General features: G+C 47.4%; 1 protein-coding gene across 3 annotated transcripts in view; it reads left to right on the top strand.

Moving 5' to 3' along the window:
- LIMS1 (LIM zinc finger domain containing 1) overlaps nucleotides 1–27,396 on the top strand; it is a 134,695-nt gene that overhangs the window by 96,123 nt on the left and 11,176 nt on the right. For 2 of the 3 annotated variants that reach the window (XM_058655125.1, XM_058655124.1), the window contains exons 2-5: nucleotides 11,977–12,136; nucleotides 22,734–22,800; nucleotides 24,126–24,246; nucleotides 24,642–24,791. In XM_058655125.1, the coding sequence (XP_058511108.1) occupies nucleotides 11,977–12,136; nucleotides 22,734–22,800; nucleotides 24,126–24,246; nucleotides 24,642–24,791 (498 nt within the window). Of the gene's footprint in view, nucleotides 1–6,837; nucleotides 7,151–11,976; nucleotides 12,137–22,733; nucleotides 22,801–24,125; nucleotides 24,247–24,641; nucleotides 24,792–27,396 lie in introns of those variants that run through there. The other variant, XM_058655123.1, reaches the window with a different exon arrangement.

The raw sequence follows: 27,396 nt of genomic DNA, 5'->3' as shown, positions 1-27,396 counted from the left end.
GTGGCACGGGGCGGCTCAGCCCAGGCCTTGGGGCGTGGTCAGCAGCCAGGATGCTTGCAGTTCTTGCTTGCTCGTGGTTCCCAAGAGAGCTCACACGTTCGCCTCTTTGCCAGCACAGCACCGGTGAGCAAACAGGACCATGGAAGTTGGGGGAAAGCGGAAGCTGCTCTGTTCTGGAGGGCTGGGGTGCTGCCTGCTGTCTGGCAAGGAGCTGAGCAGTGGACCTGTTTGCTCCCGCTGGCATAGAGCAACAGAGAGTCGTGTAAGCTGACATGAACCGCCACAGAAAGGCCTGTTTTATCACACTGTCCTTTTACCAGGTAACCCTCCCCCTTCCTTGTCTCAAAGAGCAGTTAGAGTTGTTGGAAAGGGCTCAGTGAGACAAGCACCTTTAAGTGGACCAGGGGAAGCAGACAGGGCAAGTTAGGCAGTGAAGGTCTAATATACAGAGTTAGAAAAAAATAACTAACAAGCATTCAAGTAATAAGAAATTGATTTACAAATGGATATTGTGGTATAATCACTGGAGTTTACGCACCACTGCAGCATAAATTGGGACACCACATCCCATAATCGGGGATTGAGTCCCATCTCTGCTTAAAAAAGAAATGAAAAGATTTATTTTTTTTTTTTTTGATTGGGAAGTCAGATTGATAGAGAGAAAGAGATACAGAGAGAAAGATCTTCTGTCCACTGGTTCACTCCCCAAGTGCCTGCAACGGTCAGAGCTGAGCCAATCCGAAGCCAGGAGCCAGGAGGTTCTTCTGGGTCTCCCACACAGGTGCAGGGTCCCAAAACTTTGGGCCGTCCTCGACTGCTTTCCCAGGCCACAAGCAGGGAGCTGGATGGGAAGTGGAGCTGCCGGGATTAGAACCGGCGCCCATATGGGATCCCGGGGCTTTCAAGGCGAGGACTTTAGCCGCTAGGCCATCGTTCCAGGCCCAAAAATAAATAAATTTTTAAAAATAAGTAAATAAATAGATGCATTTTTATGGAAGAGAAACAGCCAGCACTGTGACATCTGAGTGCCAGTCCCAACGCTTCTGTTCTGCTTCCTGCTGATGTATCAGAAAGGTAGCAGATCATGGCTCAAGTGCCTGAGTCGTTGCTACTGTGTTTCTGGTTCCTGGCTTCAGCCTAGCTCAGCTGCTGCAGCCACTGGAGGAAGGAGCCAGCAGCTGGAAGATGCTCATCTCTCTTATGCTTCCCAGTGATTGGGCCGCAGAGTGGGATTAGCTGCTGTGAGAAGCGTCCGTTAGGGGCCCACAGTAGCATCTCAAAGCCTTTGCCTGCAATGCAGGTGTTCTATATGGGCTCGTCTTGGAGTCCTGGCTGTTCCAGTTCCTGCTGATCTGCCTGGGAAAGCCATGGAAGATAGATTCAGTGGTTGGGCCTGTGAACCCGTGTAGAAGACTCATAAAACTTTTGGCTTCTGTGGCCCAGCTCTAACCCTTGTGGCCCTTACCAGCACAGAGGGAAGGCTGGCACGGCGCCCATCCTCTCTGCCATCGTGACACAGTAGGGCTCACTGAATGGCAGAGAAGTGCCAGACGCAGCTTGATTTTCCGAGACTGTTGGCATCCCTTACAGAGCTGCCGATGTGAAGCAGCTGCTGGCATCATGACGCAGCTGCTGGCTGCCCTGCTGTGAAGGAGTTAGACACTGAAGAAGCCATGAAGGCGGCAGGGTCTGCTGGCGGGCAGCCGGGTTCTCCCGCAGCGCCCTCTGCTGACCACCACTGCTTCTGGCCCGTGAGACTCAGGCTGCGACGTGTCACAAGCTGATGGTGTCTGTCTTGGCTAGGCTGACAGCCTATCTTCTTTGACCGAACAAAGCCTCCCCTTAGCGCTCTGCACGGCTTTGTACACAGTACATCGCTGTTAGCACGAGGATGAGCAAGGGGGGGGGAGGATGAGCCCGGAGCGGGAGGGGAGGAGGAGGTGCTGGGGGACTGCTGGGGGTCTGCCAAGACAGCACCCGCTGCTGACTGCAGGGGCGAGGCAACGGGGCCGCCCCCTGTCCCTTTCCACCTTCATTCTCACTGTGCTGGCAATAAAATCTACATCACAGTAGCTAAAATGATTTCTTAGCCATCCTCTGTACACTTTATAAAACCCGAAGTTAACCAGCAAAGGAAACATTTTAAAATTTGGCAACTGTTTGTTTTCAGTTCCTTTCCCAGGTGGGTAGGTGTTGGGCATAACACTTCTGCTGCCCCTTGGGACAGTGACATCCATTGCTTAGTATGCCCAGGGTTTGAGCCCTGGCTCTGCTTCGGGCTGCTCGCCTGGGGAGGTGGCCGGTTGGTTCCTGCCACCCACCCACGGACCCAGAGTGTGTTCTCGGCCCCTGGCTTCCTGCTGGTTCAACTCCCAGTGTTTGAGGAGTGAACCAATGAATGACAAATTCTCTTTCTCTGCTTATCTCAGAAATAATAATTAATGAAAACATTTAAAGAACTGACAATGAAAATCATGCAGATTTTAATCTGAAATGGTTTTCTTTGTCCTTCTCCACCGGAATTCTGACTTTTAAAAACTTTATCATTGAGCCAAGCAGACCTCACATTGAGCTTAGTCATGAAATAAAAACCCCTGCTGACGTCTTCCAGCTGAAGGTCATTGTTGGTGAGCTAGCTGGCGGAGTCAGAACTAAAATAGGAGTGCAGCACAGAGCCGAGAGTCAAGTGCCAGGGGGCCACTGGGACCGTATAAGGAGCTCTGGGTGCTGAAGGGCTTCCCTGGTGATCTGGGCACTCCGTTAACACTCCTAGCCCCAAATCCTACAGCTCCATTTGTAACAAAAGCCTTCCTGAAATGTGTCTGCTTTGTTCATTACCTTTTTTCAAAACATGGTTAGCAATGAATAATGTATGTGAGTGGGTCACAGTCAACCCTGAAGAATGAGCGAGCCACTTCAGGGCCAGTTTACAGTGCAAATGTTTTAAAAGCCTGAGAAACTCGCCAAAATTAAAAAAAAAAAAAATCAGAACTTTAAAAAATTAACGAAGGACTCTGCTGCTCTGAGGACTGTAGGATTCCACAACAGCCATCTCTAGGTCAAGCAATGGCCAGGGTGCTTTATCCAGATCTCTTGCATGGGTGGCGGGGGCCCAGACACATTGGCAGCTTCTACTGTTTTTCGAGCAGAGCAGTCCAGGCACTAGCCAGCACCGTTATGGAATGCTGGCATCTCAGGCAACAGCCCTGCACGCTACATCACTGTTGTTGTTGGCAGTAATTTGCACCTCTTATGCCTGAACAGAGTACTTGCAACTTTGCAGGCTACTTTCGGGCCCTCAGGGAGACCAATTATGAAGAGCCCTGCCTGCCCGCCGCGGGAATCCCTGGGTAACCCCGGTGGTGTGGCTTCTGCAGGTGGTATTCTCCTGGGCTTCAGTAACAAAGCCAGGACAGCTTTCCTTCACATACCAGAGGAGAAATTTTTGCCTCACTGTTTTACTAGGAACACCACATTTTGCTTTTGGATTTTGGAACTGCATGTGTGCCGACTTGTTTACTCCCTGAAAACTTTCCAAGTCGACATTGAGTAGCACTTGGTTCATTTTCCTTGTGTGGAAAATAAGCAGCCTTCTTAAAATAGTTTAAGATCTGGAACGCCACGACTATCACCACACCACAGCTACCCCCTAAACTTTTAGATAAGATTTGTCTCAGAAGAGTTTCTTGTGAACACATGTGAAGGAAAAAAAAAAAGTACACCTTATCTCCACCATGTTTCATCGCAGTTGCTGAACTTCAGTTGAGTATTTGGACTTGTTTTTGGAATCCTGGAATGGAATCTTGGTGATGCATAGGAATTTTATTTGGTCCGTTTGTATCATCGTTGTTAGGTGACCAAATTTCTGCTTGGTCCATTTATTATTATGTAACAAATGTTGCTAATCCAATGGGAACAGTAGCTTAGCCGTGTAAGTCTGTTGGAGAGATAGCGTATATTGTTTCTTTCACACTCTTGCGTCTGGTAATGACTAATTCTTTTCTTTTTTTGCTTGTGCAATCCAGAGTTCGAAAACAATTTAATGGGCAAAGCAAAATGGCATATGAATTGCAAATCCATATCCTCTTGTGGCTAGCCTTTGTCTGTTTCCTCACAATCTGTTGAAAGAAAACAGTGCATTTGTCCTAGAGGTTGGGAAATGAGAAAGAACTTTCCAGTCCCACTATCTTCACTTGCACACACAGCATAATTGTTATGTTTTTAGTAGTCTGGGAAAATCAGATGAAAGTTTCCATTTCAAGGGTGGGGGGTAAACAGCTAACTGTGAAAACAGGCCATTTGCCACCTGTTCACTTAACCAGGCCACCTCGGTGATTTAAAGACCCCTATATCCACGGAAGCCCCTGACGCCAGTTTGGACAAGTTCCATTCAAGTACTTGTTAGTCATCAATTGTGCAAATGTATTTGTGGAAGGAAGAAAAGATTGTCAAGAACTCCCCCTATTCTTTATCTAGCAACCCCATGTTTTAGAGGCAGTTAGTGCAAAAGTTCAGTTTGGCTTTGTAAACCCTCAGATGAAATGTTTGGTAGTCATACAAATAATTTAGTCATTTCTGTTTGAGAGAATATTAAAGGCGCCATCTGTTTAACACTACTTTTTCATTTTGGCCACCGTGCTCATGATCCTGTCTACAGCTAAGTATTTTTTGCGCTTGGAAATAGCCATGTATTTGTGTGTGATGTTTCACAGTGGTTGCTTGTGTTTTTGGTTGCAATCTTGGCACCACTGGGCTGGGGTGATCTGACAATTCTTAATGCCCTGCACTGAGCTAACCTGACAGCACGTACAGGCGCACTCGCGATGAGCACATGCCAGGCTTGACACACAGTGGGTGTGATGCGTTTATACGTAGTCCCTTGAGGGACGTGGACATTAGCTATGATGATGGGGGGGGTCCACGATGGACCCTCTTGGGAAAACCTTTAGGGAACCAAGGACACAGGCAACCCTGGTTCCTCAGCAGGAGCTGCCTGCTGGACTTGGTATTCAGACCAAACGGACTCTGCTCCCCACCCTACTTCCGGGCTTTTTGATACCACCCAAGTGGCGTTAGCAGCTTCAAACAAGGGAGTTCTGATAACTCTGTTTTCTCAAGGCTAGAACCACAGTCCAGAAAAATTGCTTCATTGGAGTGATATTATTAAGACCAAATTGTCTCAGATGTGTCAAAACGCTGCTGTGGTGTTTCTTTGGTTTTGATTGACTTTTGCTCTTGAAAAACAAGCTGACATTAACACACAAGACTTTTTTTTTTTTTTTCCTTTTTTATAGCTCTGCTCTGTGATAGCTAAATAAGAGAAGTGACAGCCTGCTTAGTTGTTTTGGGAGATTATAGCACCCCCTAATCCTTCAGTGGCCCCAAGGCCGACGATCCTCATTTCAGGCACTGGGGACAGCCTTGTCCACTCATCATGGGAGTTGATGTGCAAATCGGCATGATGCCATGCTTGCCTATAGCGGAAGGTGATCTAGACAGCGGTGTGCACAGCTACAGCGCATGCTCAAAAGAGGCACGCTGAAGGACTCCAGTAAACGGCGTAGCATTTGTAATATTTGCACATAACCTGGGCACATCCTCCTGTATTCTCAAAATCATGTGTAGATTACCTACATTGGTTAATATGATGTAAATCCTATAGAAGAATTGTGGTGGGGGGGGGACGGACAAGATGATAATTCTAAAAGTGTTTTTTTTTTTTTTTTGTCTCAAGTATCCGTTTCAGTTCTGATGGCACTGTGGCATACATGGGCCAGCTCTATTCACTTGCTTATTCAGTCAGCTGAGCTGATCTGAAGCAAGGAGTCAGGAGCCTCTGCTGTGCCTCCCATGTGCAGAGTCCCAAAGATTTGGCCTGTCCTCGACTGCTTTCCCAGGCCACAGGCAGGGAGCTGGATGGGAAGCAGGGCCACCAAGATTAGAACTGGTGCCTATATGGGATCCCGGCGCATGCGAGGCGAGGACTTTAGCTGCTAGGCTATTGTGCCGGGCCCTATATCCATATATAGTGCCTCTGGTTCACTCCCCAAATGCTGTACTTTCCAGGGCTGGGTCAGTCTGAGCTAAAAATGAGGAGTATCTTCCAGGTGTCCCCGGTGGGTGTGGGGACCCTAGGACTTGGGCCTTCTTCCAGGTGTCCCCTGTGGGTGCAGGGCCCGTAGGACTTGGGCCATCTTCCAGGTGTGCCCCCGTGGGTGTGGGGCCCCTAGGACTTGGGCCTTCTTCCAGGTGTCCCCCGTGGGTGTGGGGCCCCTAGGACTTTGGGCCTTCCACTGCTTTCCCAGTTGGATTACCAGGGACAGGATCAGCAGTGGAGCAGCCAGGACTCAGGCTGCCTGTGCCACAGGCAGTGCCTTCACGTACTATACCACGTGCTGGCCCTTCATGTGTGCCACGAGTGAAGCTAATAGAAGTCACACATAGCTCTCTGTATCAAACTCCTGGAGTACTAGGGGCAGGAGGCCATGGGCGTAGGTAGCAATCATGCTGGAGGGTCAATGAAGCCCCAGTCTGAGAGGGTTCCTGACACTCCCCTGAGTGCCTGGCAACGTCCACTACACTGCGGGTTACCAGGGGTGTTTGACAAGTCAGCCAGAACATTCTTATGCCCACCAAAGCTGAGGGCACAGTGTTGCCTGACAGAGCTGAAGCCAGCCCCCTCTTTGCCTGCTGTGTTGTTTATGGCAACACTTCACCAGCAAGGCTGCTCTGAAAAACACCATGTTCCTGCCTTGTGGAATGTAGGCTGTTGTGCCGACCCAGTGCTGTGCCGCTAAAGCCTTCCCCCGGAGGTGTCAGCGGCCACTCTGGCAGCTGGGCTGACATGCGTGGGAGTAGTGGGAGTGACCCCGGCGGGGAGGCGGCGGGGGGTGAGGGCTGGATATTGTTTCCTCTGTTGCGTCCTGTTGCACTAGTCCGTGCGCCGACAGCTCTCGGCAACATCCACGATGGCTTTCCCTGGCCGGGTGCAGCCCTGTGCTATCCCAGAGAATGAAGAGCTGTCCCAGACAGTGCTGAACCGTGTGCACGAGGCTAACGGCCATGAAGACGAGAGGGCTGTGTCCAAACTACAGCGCAGGCACAGTGACGTGAAGATCTACAAAGAGTTCTGTGACTTTTATGCGAAATTGTGAGTGTCTCCCCTCTAGAGTTCCCTGCTTCTAGGCGTTTTGTTCTGATCTGCCGTACACAGTTGTCTCTTGGGCTTTGGGGCTCTTTCTGGGTGATCTGTGTGGGCCCTGAGGGCAGCTCCCAATGCAGCACGCGCCAGGGAGCAGCCAGGTAGCCTGGTCATGTACACCTTCCACTGGACAGCATGCGGAGGGTAGGGAAATGTCCTCTTACTATGAGAGCAAGCATCTTTGTCTGCAGTGGGTTCCTGGTGACTTTTATCATCAAAGACTTAAAACAGTAACACTCTAAAGCTTGCCAAAGATACGGGAATATTGAGCAAAGCAGTGAAACCTTGAATAGCTGACATCGGTAAACATCCTTATTCAGTTTTGCAGTCAGCAGTTGTAAGTAGGCTAACTGAATTCCTTAAGATGATCGACTTCATTTCAAGTTGTAAGCTGTGATTCCTGTGGCTCCCTCAGTTGTCCAGTGAGAGTGAAGGAGGGTTCAACTGATCTACTTGTCTCATTCCATAATCAGTTGCATTATAGTGTTGAACAGATAGCACTGACCTTCACAGCTCATGGAGTGATGTTTGAGAAAATTGGGGAATTGTAGTATTGGAACCTGCAACTTTAAGGGCTTGGCGAACTGTCAAGTCGGTTTTTGAATGTCCACACTATTGCGAATTAAGATGAGCAAATTTGTTGCCCGTGCTACACAAATGAGACATTTGAATAATGGAGAGCTACGTGATGGGATTTTCCATGTGAGAGGATCTGCGCAAGATCAGTTAGTCAATCAGGACAGGCCAGGACAAAGGCCCTGTCCCGGGGGCTCTTGTACACACATGTACACACGTGTGCATATACACACTCACACACTCCTATATATGCATATTCCTTGCCATGAACCCCTTTTTAGTGGAAATCTTTTTCTGGAAGATTTTCAGTTATAGCTAATCTATTGATAGCTGTTTGGGGCATTCATAATTTTTCGAAGTTAACTTTAACCATATATCATATTAAATACAAAGTAAAGAAACATGTTTATCATGAGTATAGTACAGACTTCGAGAGCAGGTGGGAAAGAAGAACTGGGTGGTGAGGTTGTTCCTTTTTTCTTGCGTGCTGTTAGCAGGACTTTTTTTTTTTTAAGATTTATTTTTATTGCAAAGTCAGATATACAGAGAGGAGGAGAGACAGAGAGGAAGATCTTCCGTCCGATGATTCACTCCCCAAGTGACCACAACAGCCGGTGCACACCGATCCGAAGCCAGGAGTTTCTTCCGGGTCTCCCACGCAGGTGCAGGGTCCCAAGGCTTTGGGCTGTCCTCGACTGCTTTCCCAGGCCACAGGCAGGGAGCTGGATGGCACATGGGGCTGCCGGGATTAGAACTGGCGCCCATATGGGATCCTGGCATGTTAAAAGCAAGGACTTCAGCTGCTAGGCTACTGCGCCAGACCCAGAACAGCTACTTCTTAAGTAGACACAATCACTTTTCTTTTTTCTGTATAAGAGGAATAAACTGCTTGTTTTATAATGCATCTACCTGTTTCTTAGTTTTGCTTGAATATTTGAACTTACATATAAGCAATGTGTAATATAATACATATAAACAGCTAAAATATAAGTTCTTATGATAGAAGAACTTTTTTACACTTTTAAAACTTCTAAGATTTCCAAAGAACTTTTGTTTATCAGTATTTACTGTCTGAGAAATTCACAAGCAGGAAAATATTAAATTCATTACATGTTAGTGAATGATATTGCTGGCATTTTTATTTTATTTTTTTAAAGATTTATTATTATTGGAAAGCCGAATATACAGAGAGGAGGAGAAATAGAGAGGAAAATCTTCCATTCGATGTTTCACTCCCCAAGTGAGCCGCAACGGGCCGGTGCGCGCCAATCCGATGCCGGGAACCTGGAACCTCTTCCAGGTCTCCCACGCGGGTGCAGGGTCCCAAAGCTTCGGGCCGTCCTAGACTGCTTTCCCAGGTCACAAGCAGGGAGCTGGATGGGAAGTGGAGCTGCTGGGATTAGAACTGGCGCCCATATGGGATCCCGGGGCGTTCAAGGCAAGGACTTTAGCTGCTAGGCCACGCCGCCGGGCCCTAGCATTTTTATTTAAAAAAAAAAAAAAAAAAACTGTTTCTCAAATAAAAGATATTAGGAAGAATGGCATTGTGTTACATTTTTTTAAATCTTGTTAGTAATGTCTTTGCCCATAAAGGACAGTGCCTGGTATTTGCATGCGCAGCCAGCCTGGTGCAGTATGTTGCTTTAGATGGTTTCTGGCCGAACTGAGGTTGGAAAAGACTTCTGAAAGGGGACGGTAATTCCTGCTTTGTGACCCTGAGAAGCGTGAACCAGGACATGCTAAAATGCCCGCTCTTTCTTTTTTTTCAAGGAAGATTTAAAATTTTTTTTTTCTATTTTCATTTATTTATTTGGGATAGATTTACAGAAAGCGGAAGAGACCTTGTATATATGGTTCGCTCCCCACATAAGCCGCAACAGCCAGGGCTGGGCCAGGCCAGAGTCAGAGCCCCGGAGCTTCGTTGGGTCTTCCACGTGGAAACAAGGGCCAAAGCCCTTGGGCCATCTTCTGCCTTCCCCGGGGAGCTCCTAGGGGATGCCAGCTCTGTGAGTAACGGCTTAGCCCGCTGTGCCGCAGAGCTAATGCCTAGAATGTCCTTGCCCAGCTTTTTGGAGTTCCATTAAGATCACTGAGGTTTAGTGAAACTTTTGAAAGGGTTTAGGACTCGAAGCAATGTTGTGTAACGGATTTTGCTTTCCAAGGTGGTTTTATGTCCCTTTTATGCCATCCCGCCACATTGCACTGGGCATTAAACCTGAAAGGTATGAAGTTCGCCTGCTTCCCCAGCAAAGCAAAGAGCTGCTTAAAGCTTGCTAGAAGTACCACAGCCCATCCATTGCGGCCAAGCTGGGTGCATGTGGGGACTGTACAAATACTTTGTCCAACCCACAATCATGTTTAAATGACGAAGTGGAAATCTGAGAGGCTGCCTCTCTCTCTCTCTTCCTTTTTTCTGGTGCCAGTTTAATTCTATAGTCAAGCCTGTTAAATCAAATGGAGTTTTGCGTGGCATGGGGTGTGGTATGCCTGAATGGTGTTATCTATGGGAGGCTACACAATAGGGTTAAGTTTGTGGGAGGGCAGCACAGTGCAGGATCTTCCACCGGAGTGGGTGGAGCTGGGGCACCACGGGTAGTTAGTTTACTGTCTTGGAGAAGACCCTGCATCCTGTCAGCCTGAAAGGGTGTTAGTAAAGATTTCAGAGAATCGGCGTGTTGGTTAAACGTCTGGAAGTACAAAAGCCACACCGGGGAATGTGACACACAGCAGAAACTTGTGCTCCAAAGGGTGGTCTGGCCAGTAAGATCATTGCAACGGACTTTGCCCATTCATAAAACTTCCTCTTCAAAGCCATGTTGCTTTTCTTCCAAACTGAAGAATGATTAGGAAGATCTTGGGGCTGTTTATGCAACACCTTCTGTGGGTTTTAAGGTAGTGGGATTACTAAGGAAGGAGTTACCCAAGCTGCTTGGCTCAGCGGTAGTCACTGGACCACATGGTTTCACTTTCAAAATATGGTGATGTCCCTATCATATCTTCTTGAATGTTCCAAATTAATGTAATCTGTTTTGATTAGCATTCTGATTTTGTGAAGGGGACCTGGATTCTAGTCTGTGCCTGTCATTAACTAAATAGCTTTTTTTTTAAGATTTATTTTTTTTTTATTACAAAGTCAGATATACAGAGAGGAGGAGAGACAGGGAGGAAGATCTTCCATCCGACGTTCACTCGCCAAGTGAGCGCAACGCCAATCCGAAGCTGGGGACATGGAACCTCTTCCGGGTCTCCCACGCGGGTGCAGGGTCCCACTGGTTCACTCTCTAGTGTTGAACCAATCTGAAGCCAGGAATCAGGAGCCTCTTCTGGGTCTCCCACATGGGTGCAGGGTCCCAAAGCTTTGGGCTGTCCTCCACTGCTTTCTCAGGCCACAAGCAGGAAGCTGGATGGAGAGTGGAACAGATGGGTTACAAATTAGCGCTCGTATGGGACCCCAGGTGTTCAAGGCAAGGACTTTAGCCAGGAGGCTACCATGCTGGGCCCTAACTAATTAGCTTTTAAATGTTGGACTTAACACTCTGCCTCTGTGAGCCTCTGGCTATCTATGTAATGTAAATTCTATCATTTTAAGATTTCACATTTCTCATCCTTGGCTGGTTTTGGGATTGGGTATCTTAGCTGGCTTTGAGTTCTTTTACATAGTCACTTTCGACAAGATGTATGTAACATGGTATTCAGTGGATGTTCTGTTCTCAAAAGGTAAAGGAATTGGCTTTGACATGTTGACGTATCTTGTTTTTAAGTTTTGCCTGCTTATTAGAGTGCTTGCTGCCCCATTAGCTAGTTCACTCTTCAGATACCTGTAGCCGTGGGTGTGGGCTGGGCTGAAGCCAGAACCTGGACCCGAGTCCAGCTCTCCCGTGTGGGTGCTGGGGATCCAGCCACTTGAGCTTGTTATCTCCTCAATGCATGAAGGTAGAGTTAAGCTCTTTATCAAGCTTGCTCCTTGAAGGCAACTCATGACTTTTATTTGTATCGTCAGTGCGTAACATCATAGACCCACCTTCATGGTGTATTCAGCAATACGAACGGCAAAAAATTGTTGAGACAAACAGTCAAAGCTGCAAGTGTTTCTTAGAAAGTTCAGTGCTACCCTCAAGAGCCTAGATACAGTGACTGAATTTTTCTCTCGAGGTCTTCAAGTTGACAGTCTGTGACTTGCTGTCCTTTCTATATTGCAGCAACATGGCCAATGCCCTGGCCAGCGCCACTTGTGAGCGCTGCAAGGGCGGCTTTGCACCTGCTGAGAAGATTGTCAACAGCAACGGCGAGCTGTACCACGAGCAGTGCTTCGTGTGCGCCCAGTGCTTCCAGCAGTTTCCGGAGGGGCTCTTCTATGAGGTAGGTCGAACGCGACGGAGCGTAGACACAACTGTCCCTTTCACCTCCCCTCTTTGTTGAAGATCGTACTGAAGTGCTATGTGTGATTCAGGTGGCCGTGGCCCGGCTGGGGGTGCCCTCACACGCACCCCACAGTTTCTATCATTCAACTCGCCTTGCAGTGACTAAGTCTAAGCCCATGGGATCCAAATACAGAATCCTTTTGGCTTCTTCATTTCCCTTTGCCAATTCCCTGCCCTGTGTCTTTCTCCTTTAAAGTTATGTGTATCGTCTGAGCTGTAGCTACCCGGCCGTGAGTAGGAGCTTGCATGCATTTTTTAGCTTGTTTCAAAAAGATTTATTTTATGGGCCCGGCGGCGTGGCCTAGCGGCTAAAGTCCTCGCCTTGAACGCCCCAGGATCCCATATGGGCACCGGTTCTAATCCCGGCAGCTCCACTTCCCATCCAGCTCCCTGCTTGTGGCCTGGGAAAGCAGTCGAGCACGGCCCGAATGCATTGGGACCCTGCACCCTCGTGGGAGACCTGGAAGAGGTTCCAGGTTCCCGGCTTCGGATCGGCGCACATCGGCCCGTTGCGGCTCACTTGAGGAGTGAATCATCGGATGGAAGATCTTCCTCTCTGTCTCTCCTCCTCTGTGTATATCTGGCTGTAATAAAATGAATAAATCTTAAAAAAAAAAAAAGATTTGTTTTATTTACTTTAAAGGCAGAGTGACAGAGGGAAAAGAGACGGAGATGTCTTCCATCTGCTGGTTTATTCCCAAAATGGCTACAGTGGTGAGGACTGGATCGGGCCCAAGCCCTCGGACCGTCTTTCACTACTCTCCCAGGCCTGTTACCAGGGAGCAGGATCTGAATTAAAGTAGTTGGGACTTGAACTGTTGTTAGCATGGGCTACTGGTGATGCCGACTCCCACACATTTATTTCCTAATGAAATTTTGGGTTTGGAAACAAATCTTTTGGGGTACTGTGCTGCTTATGTTTAATTATTTTATGTAGCTGTGTCCCTTTTAAAATGTATTTTTTTTCCCCTTGTTCTCTGGGAGATAGTATGTGGTCTGCACTTCCTGCCTGTAGAGTATTCAGTATTTTCACCGTTCTCGAAACCCCTCCCTCACAGCAAATGTGCATGTTTTTTGTTTTTTTAAAAGCTTTTTTTAATATCAAGATTTATTTATTTTATTACAGTCAGATATAGAGAGGAGGAGAGACAGAGAGGAAGATCTTCAGTCCGATGATTCACTCCCCAAAATGAGCTGCAACAGTCAGTGCTGCGCCGATCCGAAACCGGGAACCAGGAACCTGGAACCTCTTCGGGGTCTCCCACGCAGGTGCAGGGTCCCAGTGCTCTGGGCCATCCTCGACTGCTTTCCCAGGCCACAAGCAGGGAGCTGGGTGGGAAGTGGAGCTGCCGGAATTAGAACCGGCGCCCATATGGGATCCCGGGGCGTTCAAGGCGAGGACCTTAGCCGCTAGGCCACGCTGCCGGGCCTATGTGCATGTTTTTTGAATGATCTGGGGACGCTGACCCTAGACGTAAATGCAGGTGAGCGTGACACAGCTATGTGGGAGAGAGTCCTGTAATCTCTTGTTACTGCTTTACTCCTGCGTGTCTGTGTCTCCATGTAGATCGTATGCAGGTAGTCACAGAACACAGATGGTTGTTCCGTGACTTCTTCCTTGGCCTGGAGGATCTATTGATTTCCCTGTTTTATATTTAATGCCTGCAGAAGGAAAGGTCATTTATAAAAGTTATGAGATCTTTGTTTACTACTCAAGCAGCCTTCCCCGGGTGAGAGTACAGTTTCCAGCCCCGGCTTTGTCCCTGCTGAGTGCCTGAACTCCGATGCATCTGTGGCACGCTTGAAAGCTTTGGTTGGAAAAGGCAGTATTATTCCCTAGCACAAGGTGTTCTGGCTTCCAGCTGTGTTCCTGAAATACATATTCCCGAAACAGAATCCTCGGCAGTGGGAAGGGGACCCATTTTCTCTTCTAGCTCTTCCTGGTAGTAGGAGTTGTGTTGTTGTTGTTGTTGTTGCTGTTGCCGTTTTTTTTCACACACCCCCTCCCCCGCAAGCCTGAATTGTTGCGTGGAGTCAGCAGGTGCTAAGTTCCAGAAGGTCAGGCCGCGATGGAGAGCTCACTGGGGCGCACCCACACAGCACAGGCAGGATGTTGGGGTCAGCAGGGCAGGCCAAGCAGGCTGGATCCAGCTAGCCTGTAGGGCTGTGTACGAGGCAGGAGTCGAGGTGAATTACACTGTCGATTTGTGTGTGAGAAGGGTACACTTACATTCCAAGTGGATGCTAAGGCCAGGTGAAGACAGGAGTCCTCACACTACAGACTCGCAGAGCGAGAGGCGGGGACTCAGGCAGGGACTGTGGAAGCAGCATAGGCTCTGTACTGCCTACCTGCAGTCTTTAGCCCCTTTTCTCTCATGGTCCTTGTTAAAATGTCCTTGTAACACAGCAGGTGTGTGACATGAAACTGTTTAGAATTCGTTTGTTCCCTAAAGTCCATTACAGGGACCTTTCCCTGAAACCCTTTTCAATGTAACACTTTGTTACTGAGCACGGGCGCTTATGCCAAGGCTGAGGGGCAACAGAAGAGGAAGCGGAGAAAGACAAGCTCTGTTTTGCATTCTTCCCGATTCCCCTGCGGGTACAGTTCTCCATCTTTGAATTGTCCGTTTGGCACTTCCAAGTGGGCGCTCCAGCTACCTTCGTTCTTGAGCAAGGCTGCCTCCCAAGCTCCTTGTTGTGCCTTTGATCCTGACAGCCACAAGGCCCCTTTGCTTAGTCAGAGGGACGGCTTGCCAGGAGCCTGGAGCAGAGGAGAGGACGTCCTGACTTACGTTCATTCTCCTACCAGCCTGCTGCTCCCCACGTCTAGACTATAAATACCCTGCACGGTGTTAGTGCAGGAGAGGTTAAGGCTAGTCCAGAGCTGGGCTGTATGTGGGCTCTGGAGTCCCTTGGAAGATCACAGTTTTAGCCACAGTGTCTACCATGGAAACCCCTTTTCTGGAGTAAGAGTTGTAAGCCTGCATACGGAGAATAAAAACTTTTTCTTTCGGTCACATGACATTAGAAAAAAAGGGACCCAGGACTTCTATTGAATAATCATTTTTTGCTACATCCCACAGTAGCTTGTTTTGTTTGTTTGTTTGTTTTTTCCAGAAAATGATACTGGAGTTCCTTGGTTTGCTTTCCACTTGAGACATGTCTTACGGGCACCATTCCTTGCATGATAGCAAACGCCCCCTTGCACTTGGTACTGTTGTTGGTACCGTGTTCTTGTTATCAGCACACTGCGCCGATTTCCACAGCCCCCTACTCTTTCTGTTTCCTGGAGGACTACCTCTGATGACTTGCAGGGGTGCGTTGGTTCCCCCTTGGAAGGTGATTTGCTTTGACTGTGAAGCACCATGATGCTCAGATAACCTGGATGCTCTTCTCTGGCCACCAAGTCAGGTCTACAATCAGACTCTCGTGTCCTTCCTGTCCTCTCACCGGGACGTGTGACTGATGTGCACAGACACTTCTGGCACATTTGCAGTGCCTCGTCAGAATGACACAGCACGACCAGGATTGTCAGAGTGGTGATTCCACACTAAGTCACAGTAGGTTAGTTGGTTTTAGCAAGTGAGCCCATTGGGCCCGGCGGCATGGCCTAGTGACAAGGTCCTCGCCTTGAACGCACCGGGATCCCATATGGGCGCCGGTTCTAATCCCAGTAGCTCCACTTCCCATCCAGCTCCCTGCTTGTGGCCTGGGAAAGCAGTCAAGAACGGCCCAAAGCCTTGGGACTCTGTACCCGTGTGGGAGACCTGGAAGAAGTTCCTGGATCCTGGCTTCGGATCTTCATAGCATCGGCCGTTGCGACTCACATGGGGAGTGAATCATCGGACGGAAGATCTTCCTCACTGTCTCTCCTCCTCTCTGTATATCTGACTTTGTAATAAAAATAAATAAATCTTAAAAAAAAAAAAAAAAGAAAGTGAACCCGTTTTGACATGAGATGCCTCGCCTCCGTCCCGTATCAGGGTGCCTCATTTCAATTCCTGGCTCCCGGGCTGGCTTCCGCCTCCCCTCTACTGTAGCGCTTGGGAGGCAGTGGTGATCACTCATGTTCCTGGGTTCCTGCTACCCAGCTAGGAAAGATGCATTGACTTCCTGGCTCTGGGCTTCCCCTCCAACTCAGCCCTGGGCGTGGGCACTAAAGAGCAATGCCCTGTCTCTCAAATTAAGAAACAACAACAACAACAAAAATAAGTTAACCCAAAGTTTGACATCGCCAGTGAAGAGTATAGGATATTCATTGATGCCTGTGTTTTGCAATATGTCACTAAAAGAATCTGGTACCCAAGCTGTTTCTGATTATAAAACATCTTCAGTAATGTGTTTTTATTTGTTTGTTTGCTTATACTTGAGAGGCAGTCACAAAGAAAGAGAGATCTTCTGTCCACTGGTTCACTCCCTAAATTGTCACAATAGCCAGAGCTGAGCTGATCTAGAGCTAAGAGCTGGAAGCTTCCTCTGAGTCTCCTATGTGGCTGCAGGGACCCCAGACTTGTGCCAACTTCCACTGCTTTCCGAGGCCATAAGCAGGGCATCTGGATTAGAAGTGGAGCAGCCAGGACACAAATTGGGCTCCCATATAAGACTTATTTATTTTTATGTGAAAGGCAGAATTACAGCGAGAGAAGAAAACCACACACACACAAAGAATCAACCTTCCATCTGCTGGTTCATTCCCCAAATGGCTACTAACAGCCAAAGATGGGAGGCCAGCACTGCCAAGTTTCTGACCCCTTAGTGGTGGTGTTTTGTTTTGTTTTAAAGATTTATTTCTTTTTATTGAAAAGGCAGATTTACACAGAGAGGAGAGACAGAAAGAAAGATCTTCCATCCACTGGTTCATTCCCCAAGTGGCTGCAACAGCCGAGGCTGAGCTGATCCAAAGCCAGGAGCCAGACGCTTCTTCTGGGTCTGCCACGCGGGTGCAGGGTCCCAAGGCTTTGGGCTGTCCTCGACTGCTCTCCCAGGCCATAGGCAGGGAGCTGGAAGGGAATTGGAGCAGCTAGGACACAAACTGGCATCCATATGGAATCCCAGTACATTCAAGGCGAAGTCTTTAGCCATTAGGCTACTGCACCGGGCCACCCTTAGTGGTGTTTTTAGCTCAGCCTCATTTGAGTCCACACAACACTTTATCTCTCTAATACAGGAAGAATTTACCATGTATCATTATAGCTATTTATATACTTGCTTTCCCGTCTAACTTTAAATACCTCTGTACAAGGACTGTCTGGAATAATTTGGTTTCTCTGACACTGTTTACAGTGTTTGATTCCTTTCGGATGGTTGATAAACACAGCAGTACATCACCACGGTGTCCAGACGGGATAGACTACCATCACTAATATGATGACAAGGACTAAGTAGGACATAGCATTTGCAGGCTGTTCATAGCGCGGGCACAGCTCACATTTTAGTTTGCCTTTGTGCCATCGAGGTGGACAAAAGAAATGCTTCCTGAGTGGAAACAGGAAGTTCTGGCTGCGGGTTGCAGACCCCTGAGTCGAGTCCCTAAACTGTGTGTTTTCAGTACCATGTGAGTATGTAGACCGTTGACTGGATATGTTCATTCTGATCATTGTAGCTTTGTTGAATGAACTTGTGTTTCATTTTAAAAGTCTTCGAAACTTAAGAAAAGTTGAAAGAAAAGTACAGTGAGTGTCATGTGTCCTCTGCATCTTTGACATACCCACCACATCCATTTTTACAAAATGACAAAAGTAAGTTGCAGGGCCAGCAGGGTGGCCTAGCGGCTGCAGTCCTCACCTTGGGCACTCTGGGATCGCATATGGGCGCCGGTTCTAATCCCAGCTGCTCCACTTCCCATTCAGCTTTCTGCTTGTGGCCTGGGAAGGCAGTCGAGGACGGCCCAAAGCCTTGGGACCCTGCACCCGCGTGGGAGACCCGGAAGAGACTCCGGGTTCCTGGCTTTGGATCAGCTCAGCTCCAGCCACTGCAGCCGCTTGGGGATGGAATGATCTTCCTCTCTGTCTCTCCTCCTCTTTGTGTATCTGGTTGTCCAGTAAAAATAAATCTTCAAAAATTTTTTTACAAAGAAGATACCCTATTCCCCAAATAACTTTATATTTCCAAAGTATATATATTAAAAGGAAAATGAATAGAGCTTAATTTTCCTTAGTTTGAATATGGGTTGAATTCATGAACTTGTCTCTAAGGTCATGTGCCGAAGAGAAATCTGGCAGACACCAGTGTAACCGAGAGATGTAGGTCAATGTCAGTGATAGTAGGTCATGGTGAGATCGTACACCTTATGTGAAGCAACAGGTAGAACATGTGCTTGCTCTGGCAGGCTGAGTTCCAAGGCCCTGAGCCAAAGCACGGGAAGCCAGTGGCTTGGTTGGATGTAGCCATAACAGTGACGAACTGGTTAGAGGGGCCAGCCCAGAGGCTCAGTTGGCTGATCATCTGTCCCTAAGTGCCAGTATCCCATATGGATGCCAGCTCCTGTCCTGGTTGCTCCAGTTCTGATCCAGCTCCCTGATAATGACCTGGGAAAGTAGAGGAGGATGGCCCAAAGCCTTAGCCATCAGCACCCATGTGGAAGACCCAAAAGACGCCTCAGGCTCTGGCTTCAGGTTGGCTCAGCTCTAACCATTGAAGTCATTTGGGGAGTGAACCAGAGGATGAAAAATCTTTATCTCGCCTTCTCTCTGTAAAATCTTCCTTTCCAATGAAATTAAATAAGTCTTTTCTTTAAATTTTTTTTTGAACTTTAAAAAGGAAGCCTTAGAGGGCCCGTTGCGGTGGCCTAGAGGCTAAAGTCCTCGCCTTGAACGCCCCGGGATTCCATATGGGCACCGGTTCTAATCCCGGCAGCTCCACTTCCCATCCAGCTCCCTGCTTGTGGCCTGGGAAAGCAGTCGAGGACGGCCCAATGCCTTGGGACCCTGCAACCTGGTGGGAGACCTGGAGGAGGTTCCTGACTTCTGGCTTCGAATCGGCACAGCACCAACCATTGCAAGTCACTTGAGGAGTGAATCATCGGACGGAAGATCTTCCTCTCTGTCTCTCCTCCTCTCTGTATATCTGACTTTGCAATAAAAATAAATAAATCCTAAAAACAAAAGGAAGCCCTGGAAAGCTTTGCTTTATGTTCCCCCAGCTCTAATACAGAATATGAAGATGTGGTGGGGTATTCAGAAGACATTATCATCGATGACAAGTTCTAGGTATACAGAGAAATTTCATAGTCAGAATTGGAAGACATGGAAAAAAATCAATTTACCTACAGGCCTATTTTTAACAAATATATTTCTTTGGTGGAAGAGTCCGTTGAGGAACAGCTGGTATACCGGATTCCTGGGTTTAGCATAATGACTGTCACAGCAACATTACTGCACTATAAGCATGATCTGCCTGGTGGCATATTTAACATACTCTTGATATTTGTGGGTTTTCTGGCTTTAAAAGAAATATTTCTGATCTGCAAAGCAGAGAGGGAAAAGAAGGCCAGGGACTGAACATCAGCGATGGTTTAACGGTGACTTCACTGTGTGGGGCATCTCCTATGCCAACTTTGCAGAACGATCTGCAACATTCGTTTTCGCTTCCAGGCAATAGATGAATCGCCCTGGATGTCACTGTTCTATTGGACTCGGCGCTCCTGAATGCGGAATGCATCTTGGAAGGGCTCGTTCCCTTCTGCAGCTCTTCACTCCTGTCAAGTGGGGGCTCAGGAGCCCCGCTTCTTCGGAAACACCTTGTGTGTTCATGAACCCTAGTCCCTTCCTCTCCTGAAGCAGACCCCTTCTCGGGGCCTTGTGAGTAAGGCGCTGCTAGCACTCTGATGTCAAGCACTTCCCCCTGGGCCCCTTCCCTAGCGCACGTGTAGGTGTCAGGAGTGTGGAATAACCCATTGTTGTAAACTCTCTTGTACCAGCAAGCTTTTTGGCTCATACACTGCTCCTTTTTTCTCTAATTTCTACTTTCTGTCACTATGTCTATAAAACTTTTAGGACACAACGAAACTTAGGGGTGAAAGAAGTTGTGATTAAAAAAAAAAAAGTTCCTGGACCCAGTGCAGTAGCCTAATGGCCAAATCCTTGCCTTGCATGCACAGGGATCCCATATGGGCACCAGTTCATGTCCCAGATGTGCACTTCCCACCCAGCTCCCTGCTTGTGGCCTGGGAAATTAGTAGAGGATGACCCAAAGCCTTGGGACCCTGCACCTACGTGAGGGACCCAGAAGAAACTCCTGGCTCCTGGTTTTGGATTGGCTCAGCTCCATGGTTGTGGTCACTTGGGGAGTGAACCAGTAGATGGAAGATTTTTCTTTCTCTCCTTCTCTGTAAAAATTTGCCTTTCCAATAAGAATAAGTAAATCTATAAGAAAGAAAACATTCCTAAAGAGAAAATTTTCTTGGAAAACCTGGATTCTTTTTTCTTAAGATTTATTTATCTTTTTAATTGGAAAGGCAGGTTTACAGAAAGAAGGAGAGATAGAAAGATCTTCCTACTGCTGGATCACTCCCCAAATGGCCACAATAGCAAGAGCTGAGCCAGTTCAAAGCCAGGCTCCAAGAGCTTCTGCCAGGTCTGCCTCATGGGTGCAGGAGCCCAAAGACTTGGGAACTCTGCCGCCTTTCCCGGTCATGAACAAGGAATTGGATTAGAAATGGAGTGGCTGGGACTTGAACCTGCATCCATATGGGATCCCGGCACTTGTAGGTCAACGATTAGCCCATTGAACCACACAGTGCAGTAACCCACAGCTCTTTTTGACATGTGTCGGGATTTTACTTCTTCAACTCAATGGGGTTTTGTTTTGGAGTAATTATCTAGGATATTACTCAAGCCAGCTGCTCACCTGAAGATTTGTGTATCAGGGCCCAGCACTGTAGCCTAACAGCTAAGGTCCTCACCTTGCGTGCGCCAGGATCCAATAGGATACCAGTTCTAATCCCAGCAGTCCCGCTTCCCTTCTGACTCCCTGCTTGAGGACAGCCCAAAGCCTTGGGACCCTTCACCTGTGTGGGAGACCCGGAAGAAGTTCCTGGCTCCTGGCTTTGGATCAGCTCAGCCTCTGCTGTTGTGGTCACTTGGGGAGTGAATTAGCAAATGAAAGATCTTCCTCTCTGTCTCTCCTCCTATCTCTATATTTGACTCTCCAATAAAAATAAATAAATCTTAGGTGATCATGGCTTATCTTGAGTATATCCTTTTTTTTTTTTTTAAAGATTTATTCATTTTATTACAGCCAGATATACAGAGGAGGAGAGAGAGGAAGCTCTTCCATCCAATGTTTCACTCCCCAAGTGAGCCGCAACGGGCCGATCCAAAGCCGGGAACCTGGAACCTCTTCCAGGTCTCCCACGTGGGTGCAGTGTCCCAATGCATTGGGCCGTCCTCGACTGCTTTCCCAGGCCACAAGCAGGGAGCTGGATGGGAAGTGGAGCTGCCGGGATTAGAACCGGCGCCCATATGGGATCCCGGGGCTTTCAAGGCGAGGACTTTAGCCGCTAGGCCATGCCACCGGGCCCTTGAGTATATCCTTTATGTAAAAGCCACTTGCAAAAATTAATTCTGAGTTTTATATCTGCAGTCGTATTATTGTGTCTTCTCCTGTTCCTGATCTTATTGTGTCTAGATATCTCTTTTAAGCATTGCTTTTTTTTTTCTTTAAAAAGATACATATATATTTTTAAGATGTTTGAGAAGCAGGTTCACTGGGAGAAGGAAAGGCAGAGAGATGTCTTCCATCCTCTGGTCCACTCCCCAGATGGCTACAGTAGCTGGACCTGAGCTTCCTCTGGGTCTCCCATGCAGGTGCAGGAGCCAAGTACTTGGTCTGTCCTCTGTTGCTTTCCCACCGTCCGCTCTCTTACTCCCCCACATGCCCACAGCTAGCCGAAACCAGGAGCCCAAAACTCCTTCCCGGTCTCCCATGGGAGTGACAGGGCCCCATATACCTGTTGCTGCTTCCCGGGGTGCACCCTAGCAAGAAACGGAGTCAGAATTGAAACAGGCACGAAGATGTAAGAATGCAGCTATGTCAAATAGTATTTTAACTGCTGATGCCCCGGGAAGGTGCTGGCGTGACCTGGCCTGGCCTGGCCGTTTTGATTATCTCTCTCTCTTGTTCTCACTTGCTCCTTCTATCTCCGTAACTCTGCCTTTTAAATAAATACATCAGTGTTTTATATATATATATATATTTTTTTAAAGATTTGTTTTATTTTTATTACGAAGTCAGATATACTGAGAGGAGGAGAGACAGAGAGGAAGTGGAGCTGCCGGGATTAGAACCAGCAGCCATATGGGATCAAGGCGAGGACCTTAGCTACTAGGCCACGCTGCCGAGCCCAACTTGCTCAGTGTTTTGCTCTTGTATCAATGTGTAGGAATATGGAAGGTACGTGAATATTCCTGCCTTGAAAAAAAATCTCATCAGAATTATAAATTCTTGGGCCAGAGCATTTAGTTAAAAAGATAACTTTCCTCTGTCTCTTCAGCATCGTGCTGTGGTTGTTTCTCATATGGTTCTTTGTCTTTCAGTTTGAAGGAAGGAAGTACTGTGAGCACGACTTTCAGATGCTCTTTGCTCCCTGCTGTCATCAGTGTGGTAAGTTTTATTGATGAATATAAAGTTAATCGCAAAATCACATCTGCCATTGGACACAGAGGTAAAAGCTGGGGTTTTTTGTTTGTTTGTTTGTTTTTTAATGGGTATTTAGTACAGTCGTAAGTATTCTGTTTGGGGCACCTACATCCCATATTGGAGTCCCAGCTCCACGTCTGATTCCAGCTTCCTGCTAACACTCAGTTTCCAGCAATCGTGGTTCAAGGATTGAATCCCTGTTACTCAGATGGACATACATCTTGGAGGGCGGGGTAGAGAGGACAAAATGGGTGAAGAGACAGAACACGCTCACTCGCTTCCAACTGCTTGTTCAGTTCCCAAATACCCACCACAGTCAGGGCTGGGCTGGGCTGGGGCCGGAACCAGGAGACAGGAATTACGTGCAGGTCTCCAGGCTTCAGGGCCGCAGCTACTTAAGCCATGATTGCTGCATTGTCATTGTTCATGGAACACAAGCATCTTAACTAACAGGCCAGATGCCACTTCAAGAAGTGGATTTTAAGAAAACCTAGGGTCAAAGATTTGGGGTGGGGGTGGGGGTGACAGGACTTCTATAGTCTGTCTTCTGGGATGTTGTCTGTCCTGACAAAGCAGCCTTTGCTTTGCTTGCAAGGTGTGTCAGGAAAGATACAAAGAAGACATCAGGGAGGCTTGGATGCTTAAGAGTTAGTTGTCTGGTACATAAGCACTTGATTTGTTGGTCAATAAGAGCTCTACTGGAAGATTCCTGGAGACTAAAGAAACTGAGCATAATGCTGTAAAGGCTTGTTGAGAAAGAAGTGGATTATGGATTATAAGGCAAGCACATGTGTGCTGTAGATTTCAGTTGTTTGTTGGCCGTGACCAGAAATAACCCAAGACAATCAGGAGTGCCCTGTAGATTGGGAAAGGAAGAAAGGAAAGACTGGCTTGGATATCCCAAACTGAGAATGCTCAAAGCAACCCCCAGAAAAAGGCCACAAAGTTCTCTTCCACTTAAAAAAAATTATTTGAAAAAAAAAAAAAAAAAAAAGCAAAAGCAAGCAGAAATAAATCGCAAATATAACACACTGAAAAAATCAAGATTACAAATTAAATGTGAGCAAAGTCAAGTAAAATTCAGAAATATAATAAAATAATTCTAAATCATAGCTTCAGATTCAAAAACGAGGACTTGGATATTAAAACTGTATTTTCAAAGGTAGTAATTATTCCGATCAGCATGTTGGACATAAAAGGTCTTTCTTAACTAAATCTGTGCGTTCCTTACTTGTCTTCCGCAAATAAGGTGGCACTCTGGGCATCCTTTGTGTTTCGCTTTCCTGCAGGTGAATTCATCATTGGCAGAGTTATCAAAGCCATGAATAACAGCTGGCATCCGGAGTGCTTCCGCTGCGACCTCTGCCAGGAAGTTCTGGCAGACATCGGCTTTGTCAAGAATGCCGGGAGGTAGGAGGTTTCCATCCTTGTCAGGTGTTGTAGGATCGAGTGACTCCCCCTAAGTCAAGCATGGTTTCCCTGTGGGCTACAAGGCAATAGTGGGTTCACGGGCTTAGAGATGTGAACTCAGACACCACACTCTATGCACTGGCATGATGCCTGCTTGTTGGGCAAGCATACAGGTCCACACCCTGCTGCAGTGCCAAGGGGAGACCTACAGTTGAAATCACTGGAATTAGAATAAATAGTTCCTATGGCTTGATCATACTTCGTTCAACATAGCAGTAATTTAGAAAACAAATAGAAAAGATTTATTTAATTTCTTTTCACAGATAAAAGAATTTATATATATTGTTTTAAGTATTAGGAAGAACCTAACCATTTTACGTTTCGGCTTTGTTTAGACATCTGTGTCGCCCCTGTCATAACCGTGAGAAAGCCCGTGGCCTTGGAAAGTACATCTGCCAAAAATGCCATGCCATCATTGATGAACAGCCCCTGATCTTCAAAAATGACCCTTACCACCCGGACCACTTCAACTGTGCTAACTGCGGGTACTTGGCTATTTCCTTTCTTGCTTTTTTTTTTTTTCAGTGCACAAACAAGGGCAGTAAGACAAAAGGTCATATTTCTCTGTACTTCTATTTTTAGAGCCAGTTAAATTACTGAAGTGGTTGCATTTGTTTTCATTTTAGTTGAAAGACAGACTTTGGATCTGCTAGCCTATTTCCCAAAAGCCTGCAACCTTAGGCCTGGGTCTCATTGAGACCAGGGCTGGGCCCAGCGGCGTGGCCTAGCGGCTAAAGTCCTCACCTTGAAAGCCCCGGGATCCCATACGGGCACCGGTTCTAATCCCAGCAGCTCCACTTCCCATCCAGCTCCCTGCTTGTGGCCTGGGAAAGCAGTCGAGGACGGCCCAAAGCTTTGGGACCCTGCACCCGCGTGGGAGACCTGGAAGAGGTTCCAGGTTCCTGGCTTCGGATTGGCATAGCACCGGCCCGTTGCAGCTCACTTGGGGAGTGAATCATCGGACGGAAGATCTTCCTCTCTGTCTCTCCTCCTCTGCATATATCTGGCTGTAATAAAATGAATAAATCTTTAAAAAAAAAAAGAAACCAGGGCTCCAGAACTCAGTCTGGGTCTCCCACATGGGCAGCAGGGACCCGACTAGCTGAGCCATTTTCTACTGTTACCCAGGGTGCCTTCATGAAAGTGGGATTTTTAGCATGTCTGGGGCTCCAGTGTAGGCACTCTTTATGGGACACGGGCATCCCAAGTAGCATTATTTTATTTTATTTTATTTTATGTTATGTTATGTTATGTTATGTTATGTTATGTTATGTTATGTTATGTTATTTATTTGAAAAGCAGAGTTACCAAGAGACAGAAGTCTTCCATCCACCGGTCCATTCCCCAGATAATAGACAGCGCTGGACCAGGAGGAAGCCAGGAACCAGGAGCTAAGCGTTTCCTCCAGATCTCCCATTTGGGTGGCAAGAGCCCAAACACTTGAGTTTTCTTTCACTGTTCTTCCCGGCCATCAGCAGGGAATTGTATTGGAAATGAAACAGCCAGGACTCTAACTGGCACCTGTATGGGATGCTGGCATCGCAGGTGCAGTGCCGCACTACAGCACTCGTCCCTGAAGTGGCAACTTGACCATGTGCCAACACCTCACTCCCAACTTTTTTTTTTTTTAAGATTTATTTATTTTTATTGGAATGGCAGATCAGATGTATAGAGAGAAGGAGAGTCAGAGAGAAGGATTTTCCATCCTCTTGCACATTCCCCATGTGGCCCGCATGGCAGGAGCTCCAGAGCTGAGCCAATCAGAAGCCAGGATCTAGGAGCATCTTGTGGGTCTCCCACATGAATGCAGGGTCCCAAAGCTTCCTCTGCTGCTTTCCCAGGCCATAAGCAGGGAGCTAGATGGGAAGTGGAGCAGGCAAGACGTGAACTGGCATCCGTATGGGAGTGTACCACCTGCAAGGTAAGGATTTGTCCATTGAGCCATCGCACTGGGTCCTCCACCCCCAACTTTTTGATGTAGAACTTTAAAACTATGCAAGAGTCAGGAGAATGATATAAAGAAAACGTTTTGCCATACACATGCGTATGTGCACACGTGACTTTTTCTTTTTATTGAGCAGCTTGAAAGCAAATTTTAAGTATCAAGACTCCCTGGATGCATATCCTGAGAGTAAGGACATTTTCCTATTAAAAAAAAAACAAACACTTCTTTAACATGCTAAGAAAATGACCAATAATATTATATAACAGCAGATATTCAGCTCATTCTACTGTATCCCCAGTTATCCCTCAAAGTGTCTGGGCTGCGGCATGTGCTCAGCCCCGATGTTGGTATCCCGGATCCTAAGTGCTCTGCTTCCAGCCCAGCTGCCTGCTAATGTGCATGGGAAGCAGGAGAGCAGGGTTCACATGCTGGGGCTCCTGATGGAGCTCCTGACTCCTGTCTTCATCCTGCCCCCTCCCTAGCCCCTGTGGCCTTCAGGAGAATGCATCAGCGAATGGAAGGGGTGTGTCACTCTGCCTTTTGAAAGCATCTTACCTCTGTGTAACATAGAAGTTTGAAAGATGAAATAATTAAAGTGTTGGGACCAGGTTGTGGCACAGTGCGTTAAACTGCCGCAAGGGATGCTACGCTACAGGGGCCCAAGGACTGTGGCCCTCCTCTGCTGCTTTCCCAAGCACATTAGCAGGGAGCTGGATTGGAACGGAGCATCCTATGTGGGTTGTTACTGCTTCAGACAGAGGTTTAACCCACTGCATGGGATTGACCTTTAGAGTGTTATTTAAAATATGGTAGATTACATTGATTTTTTTTTTAAACATGTATTTCTTTTTATTTGAATGATTTACAGAGAAGGAGAAACAGAGGATGCTTCTGTTGGTTAGTTCCCCAAATGGCTACAGAGCCAGAATTGTGCCCATCTGAAGCCAAGAGTTTCTTCCAGGTCTCCCACATGCGTACAGAGTGCCAACGACTTGAGTCATCTTCCGCTGCTTTCCTAGACCATTAGCAGGGAACTGGATCAGAAGTGGAGCAGCCAGGACTAGAACCAGTGCCCATATGGGATGCCAGTGCTAGGAGGCAGAGAATTAACCTACTGAGCCACTGTACCGGCCTCACATTTTTCT

The sequence above is a fragment of the Ochotona princeps genome, chromosome 26 (genome assembly GCF_030435755.1).
Source record: "Ochotona princeps isolate mOchPri1 chromosome 26, mOchPri1.hap1, whole genome shotgun sequence".
Lineage (NCBI taxonomy): Eukaryota > Metazoa > Chordata > Mammalia > Lagomorpha > Ochotonidae > Ochotona > Ochotona princeps.
The sequence above is the reverse complement of the archived record's forward strand: the minus strand, read 5'-3'. Positions and strand labels throughout refer to the sequence as shown.